Genomic DNA, 6899 nt, shown 5'->3' on the forward strand with positions numbered 1-6899 from the left:
GTTCGTCAGACCAGTGTGCGTCCGGCGGAAAACCTCGTATGAATCTGATCTCAGGTCAGAATGGGTTAAAAGTATTATTTTTTTATTGTGTGTGTGTGTGTGTGTGTGTTCTCTCCTCCTCCGTCCAGGTGGACAGCGCCATGTCCCTGATCCAGGCCGCCAAGAACCTGATGAACACGGTGGTGTCCACCGTCAAGGCCTCCTACGTGGCCTCCACCAAGTACCAGAAGGACAAGGGCATGCAGTCCCTCAACATGCCGGCCATCTCCTGGAGGATGAAGGCCCCTGAGAAGAAGCCCCTGGTGAAGAGGGAGAAGCCCGACGACAACCAGACCAACCGCGTCAAGCGCTCCTCTCACAAGAAGCACGTGAACCCCGTGCAGGCGCTCAGTGAGTTCAAGGCCATGGATAGCATCTAAAAATCAGCCCCCCCACCGTGTCAAAGTCACGAACAGATATATTATATATGTTAGTCAATATTCCCTTTTTATGTAGATTTATTATAATTTTTTCAGTCGGTTCGGAAAGACGAGGGTTTACGAAGCAAAATATTACTCCTTTTTGTGTTGTCAACCTTTGTTTTGATTTGCGGTTTGCTTTACTGGAGGAATCCTAGGATATGACAACTGAAAGTCCCAACTCGGTCTCTCGTAAGTCTTAGTTGAGCATTGAGTATGATAAAGAAAGGCGGTTTAGAGGAATTAACTGGACAAAGATGTGTTTCACCTTCTCCCTTTTTGTCTGCGACGCGTCTATGAGAGAAAGAGAGATGCTCTTTCGTCGATACTGTAAGAAATAATTCCAGGAAGCTTTTGATTTGATCTTTTGTGTTTCTTTTTTTTTTTGTATTTTATAAATCTATTTGGGTCACTTTGCTATTCCACTTGGTTCATATATGAGATGGCATTATATCGTGTAATGTGTAGTGCAGATATCTAACTATGCAAAGCTCGACTGCCTTATTTTTGCTCAAGCAATAATTGTAGTGGAATCTTTTCGATGTGCAGAGCTAACTAGTGAGATTTGTTTAGATTTTAGATAAGAAACCAAAGTCAATATTTGTCTGTGTATATCCTTACATTTTTATATCTCTATACAATGTACTTTGCTACACCACTACAGAATTCAACTAACACTGATTTCTACTTTAACACTATTTTTTGAGTATGCTGCGTCTAAGGATATCGTGGTCCTCATTGGACCTCCTGAATGAGTAGATATGTTTTTCTCATTAAATACACCCCCCCCAACTAGATTTGTCTTTTCATGTTGACTGAATGCAGCAAAGCCAAAGGTGAATCTTTTGAACCTCCGGTTTTTGATTCACTACTTTCACGCTATTGTCACCAGGGCCTCCATCAATGCCATCCTATGCTTAGAGCCCACACAAAGCACGCAGTCTGTGAGACCTTGTAAATGAGCACTCGACCCCATCCTCTATCCATCCTCTAGTCCCGGTACCCAGTGGACCAAACCGCCGGCCACAGACTAGTCTGCGTGTCGGTGCTCTCCAAAGCCGACAGGCTCCATTTGCTGTCACTGAGACACACGCGCACGTCGTGGCACCCCCCCCCCCCCCGAATCTTAGCATGCGTCCAAATGTAGGGATCAATGTTTTCTCTCCCTCTGTGCACAGCGTCGGTGGGCTGAGTGGACAGAGGAAGCATGTTGACAGGATTTTTAGCCGCAGGTTTACTGTGATTCCTTTGTCCATTCAAGTGGCAAGCCTTAACCCATTCTGACCTGAGATCAGATTAAAAAAATGTCTATTACATCCTGACAGTTTCATTATTAACCCATTCTGACCTGAGATCAGATTAAAAAAATGTCAGTCGTTCTTCGATTTTTCAAAAATAGCAGACCTACAAGCTCGTATCGCGCCACCTGGTGGCACGATATGAGCTTGTAGATCTGCTATTTTTCAATAGCTAAAGCACAACATGATGCCAACACCAAAATGGGTGCCCGGTCAGAATGGGTTAAATGGCGTCTTGTCGTTTTGAATTTTAGTCATTGGGAAAGTCTTGATGATTAGTCAAAGTGGCAACGTGTCGCATTGTGAGCGTGCGGATATATTTTCGTAATTTATTGAAACCGTTTAGAAAGAATAAATTGCTTGGATATATTGTTTATTTTATTTTATTATGATTTTATTTTAAATGGTCAAAATGTCCAGATAGGACGCCAGGTTTAGTGCAGGCTAATTAAAAACAAGTCCAAATGGATAAAAGTGCTCCTAATAGACGCTGGGTGTATACACACATCTACTGCACAGTGATGTGTTGTTGCTTTGCTTGTTGTTGTTGCTTGTTTTGTGTCTGTAAACTGTAGTGGAATTGGGTTTGTACTCTAAAGTATATGACGGTTGGAAGATATATTTTTCCTGCTTGATGTGTTGTTGGCTTTCAAGCAAGTCGGGAGTGTTTTTTTTTTCTTTTTTGCGACTAGAGTGGAAATCTCTTTTCCCCCTGAGTTAGGTCTCCTCTTTGCTGTGGCGTTTACGCTGTTGAACGTGGCGTGTTGGATAATAATACTTTGCTGTGGACATTTCTTCATCATTGGGAGCTGACCTTTTTACTGCACACTGTTTTACATATTCATGCACCTGCTTTATTTCTTAATAAATGGGGTGAATTCACGTTGGTGTTTTTTGTCATGTGTCCTGTCCAACTGCGAGTCAATCCATCTTTTCTTTTTCTTCTTTTTTTCTCCTATACTGACTATCATAATTTGATGTGAGTCTCAGGGCTACACCTATTTGTGGCTGAAATAACCCGTTCTGACCTGAGATCAGATTCTAAAAAATGTCTTCTACATCCTGACAGTTTTCTGGAAAAAGCTATGTTTCTATATCAGTGGTTCTTCGATGTTTCAAAAATAGCAGACCTACAAGCTCGTAGCGCGCCACTCGGTGGCGCGATATGAGCTTGTAGATCTGCTATTTTTCAATAGCTAAAGCATAACGTAATGCTAACGCCCAAAATGGGATAAGGGGGTTGGCTGCTGGATGAAGGCTGCTCTCGAGAACAATTTCCCCTCTCAAAGGTAATGAGAGGCTCAGTTCAGCAGCGTGAACTGCAAGCTATGCATAATGAAGGATGCACATACCTCCCTTGTACCGTAAGGTCTTTTTTATTGACTCAATATGTGCACTTTATGATTCTTCTATCTACGCACACTGGCAATAAACCCAACCCGAGCTGAGCCCCCCCATGTGGTCAGGCCATGTGTGTATTTCCCCACAAAGCAGCCATAGCTTCACACACACACACACACACACGCGTTTACCCATTACTGGTGTATATTCTCAGGTTGACTTTTTTTTCTCTCACATTAGCAAGAAATCAAAGGAATCAGAGGGGAGGAAGAAGTGGAGAGATGGAGCAGGATACGAGCAGCTAGATATAATGACACAACAATGTGCTAGAAATGAACCCCCGAGTCATCTCTGAGCCCCCAACGGGCATCATTGTGGGGGGGAGGGGAGGGGGGGATTTTACATTCCAAAGAGAAACGGAGCGACCATATCGGGAGGCTTTGCTGACAAGGGGAATCCACAGTCTATGTTCATGTGACAAGACAGATGTGATATACAATGTTGACGGTAGAGAAAAGCACTTCACCCCCCCGCCCCCCCCCCCCCACACTGACACGCCTACATGGCCACCCTCACCCCCCCCCCGCCCCATCTTCCAGTTTGTTCTCCTGTTCCTGGGTTTTTTTGCGTGTCAATCAAAAGCCCCTGCTGTGGCGTGACGTGATTGAATGAATGATCAATCACACCGGTGGGCTTTGACAGTTTAATCAATAAGCAGGAAGTTTTGGCCAAAGATTCCTATGGTTTCATATATGGTCGGCGGGGTAGTACGTACTGTACGTTGGGGGGTAGAGGTATACAGAGGCTCATGGCTGGCTAGCTTAACGTAACCAACAGGCAGGGAGGGACACCATGTCTCTGAAGTATTAGCCGTCAACTAGGTGTGAAAGGATCGGCGATAAACGGTTTGCCAGACGGACAACAAGCTTCCCAGTGCAGCGGTGGACTTCCCACATGGATATAAGCATGTCGGAGTGTATGAGCATGAACATGTTAACCCATTCAGGCCTGACCTCGAAATTAAAAAAAAAAAAATCTGCTCCAGTTTTCTGAAAAGAATATTTTCACGATTCTTCAAAAATAGCAGACCTACAAGCTCGTAGCGCGCCGCTCGTAGCGCGCCACTCGGTGGCGCGCTATGAGCTTGTAGATCTGCTATTCTTCAATAGCTAAAGTGTTTAAAACGCCAAAATGGGTTAAATAATATGACTGCTTGAAAGGTCCACCAAATCCAAACCCACACATGTACAGTATATGTACTGTATATGCACACACAGAGAAATACCATTCCCCCCCCCCCCCCCCCCCCCCCCCCAGTACAGTAATGTCAAATAATGCTGTTGTTCTTGGCACAATGTCAATAGAGTTGCACAGGAATACAAGATGAAGACTCGGTGAAGCATGGGGAAAATTGTATTTTGCATTAGATCATGTTCATATTGATCACGGCGATGCAGAGAATGCAGTTAATTTCCTCTCCGAAGCATCGTTTGAAGTTAAATCATTTGTACAAATGTAGAAATATTAAAACTAAAGATGCCGTTCGGTTCCATATCTCTTTAGATTAGTTAACATCCGTACTGTATAGATATTGACGCTTATCCCTGCTCTTTCAATATTGACCTACAGTATACTGTAAGTAAGTCAGAGAGGCTTATTGTCTATCCCAGTCGCTGGTGGACGGGTGTCCGAACTGCCCAAAGCCCTCCTATGAGACACGGACTGAGTAGGAAAAAAATGGTGGTGTTTTATCAGGAACATTAGTGAGGAACAATTATATGAAGAGATGTTGAAAAGTGGTGAAGTGGTCCTTTAACATTCTCAATGAACGATTGATGTGTTGGTGGGCAGAGCAGCTACCTGTAGGTTCTTTACTCCCAGAATAGTAGTCTAGTTTCCTCCATATAGTTTCCTTAACGGAACAGGCCCCGAAGGTCCAAATGGCACTTGGGAATGCCAATAGAGCACCGAAGGCCTGACGTAACTCGCTCGTCCCTTCGATTCCCCTGGTTTGCGGAAGTAATTTCTCTATGGAGAATAACATGGGCTCATCTTAAAATCGTTTCATATAAGTGTTGTGGTCGAAAAATAAACGAGCTATCTCGGTGTTATTGTCAGGGAGGTTTCTCTGTAACGTTTGCAACAGTCAGTCATACAGTCTGTTGCTAGCAAAAAATTAACTAATTCAGTAGCAGTAGCAGTAACATTAGCGTTTTCTCTCGGTCAGTTAATTCTTCATATCCATACGAGTGAAACGGCCGGGGTGACACAGTTCTTATATGAGGCGATCTAAAATCCCCCTATGGGGATTATAATGCAAATGAAAAGTACATGAACGCCCTCTACCGATATTGACGTCAAACTTCGGTGCTCTATAGCACAAGCTGAGGAGAATGTGGAAATCAGACAATGGGAGAAGTCTTTGCAGTATCTCTGTCCTCCTCCTTCCCTCTTCCATATCTTTCATGTCTGAACTCAGTCTTGGAGCTGATGTGACAACTCAGGGCCACGGTCTTCAGGGGTCTCTTGTTTCAATGTTATTCAAATATTCCATCCTGTTCTGTGGCCGTGAAGGTTATAGTGAACTTATAGTGAGGTAGCTTTTCAGGTAGTCGAGGCCATAACATCAAGAAGATGGAGAAGTCAGTCATCTCATGTTAACACTTTGTGAGCCCACGCAAGACTTTCAAAAAATCACTTTCACCTAGAAACTCCATTCAATTCAATTCAAAGGGCTTTATTGGCGTTTACATTGCCAAAGCAGAAAGAACAATACAGCAATGCAATCAAAACGAAAATGATGTACATTTGAAGGTCAGAATCTTCAATAGATCAAATTCTATGTACCAAGGTCACTCGATGCAGGTATAGTGCAGGAATATACACAATGATTCACACTTTTTTATTATTCAGCTTACTGTGGAGACACATGCTGGAACTTTTTACTTTGAAATGTTTTGTAGTTTCTGAGTTATTTAACTTAAACACCCAATGCATTCTCTATGGAAATAGCACAAACTTTGGCATGCTACTAGTCCTACATATTTAAACCTAGCAACCCCATTCTAGCCTACTTAGGTTCATCTTACGGTGGACATGTTTGCCTGAAAAGGAATCTTTGAAATGTTTCATAGTTTTAGAAATATAGTGCTTTCAAATTTGGGAAATTTACAATGGGGCTCAATGGCAGACGTTGGCCGTTGAGAAAAAAACTTTTACTGACGAAATCACGTTCAGCCAAAAATCTGCCTTCTGCTCCTGGACTAACTCGCCCCAGCAGAAAGTACTGACAACTCACCCCGCCATGTCAGAAAGTGAAGACAACTCACCGGGGTGAGTTGTCCAGTATTCCCTTACTTACTAGGCTTTAGTTTGGACCCTCATACATTTGAAATCTCTGGACCCATACTTTTCCAGACACGTTTTCCCTCTTCTGCTTTACTATGATGATTTCCTTCTTTCATAGAAGTGTATATTTGTTGGTCTTTAAATGTTCTGATGAATGTAAAATGGAGGACCCTGACCCTGTCTTTGTATTAACAAACTTCAATCAATCAAACCCAACATATATTATAATTTGACGACTGGATATAATCCAACACTGCATGTCATTTTCAGACTCATGAAATGAAGAAAATTGACCCCATGTTTTGTATATTACGTACATTTTTATTTGAATCATTTACATATATTGCAAGACACAGGATGAAGCATGACTGATATATCACATACCGGTACTCCAATGATGGACTGGGATGACCCTGCAGCCCACTAAGCCTGGCTAATCAGCCAGACCGAATCA

At 42.9% G+C, this 6899-nt stretch overlaps 1 protein-coding gene across 1 annotated transcript in view; it reads left to right on the plus strand.

The window, feature by feature from the left end:
- ctnna1 (catenin (cadherin-associated protein), alpha 1) overlaps positions 1–2638 on the plus strand; it is a 127341-nt gene extending 124703 nt beyond the window's left edge. The window contains 1 exon segment of the mRNA XM_083785769.1: positions 129–2638. Coding sequence (XP_083641895.1) covers positions 129–419 — 291 coding nt within the window. The 3' untranslated portion in view covers positions 420–2638.
- The last annotated feature ends 4261 nt before the right edge of the window (positions 2639–6899 follow it).

The sequence above is a fragment of the Protomyctophum parallelum genome (genome assembly GCF_964188405.1).
Source record: "Protomyctophum parallelum genome assembly, chromosome: 16".
NCBI classification, from domain to species: Eukaryota; Metazoa; Chordata; class Actinopteri; order Myctophiformes; family Myctophidae; genus Protomyctophum; species Protomyctophum parallelum.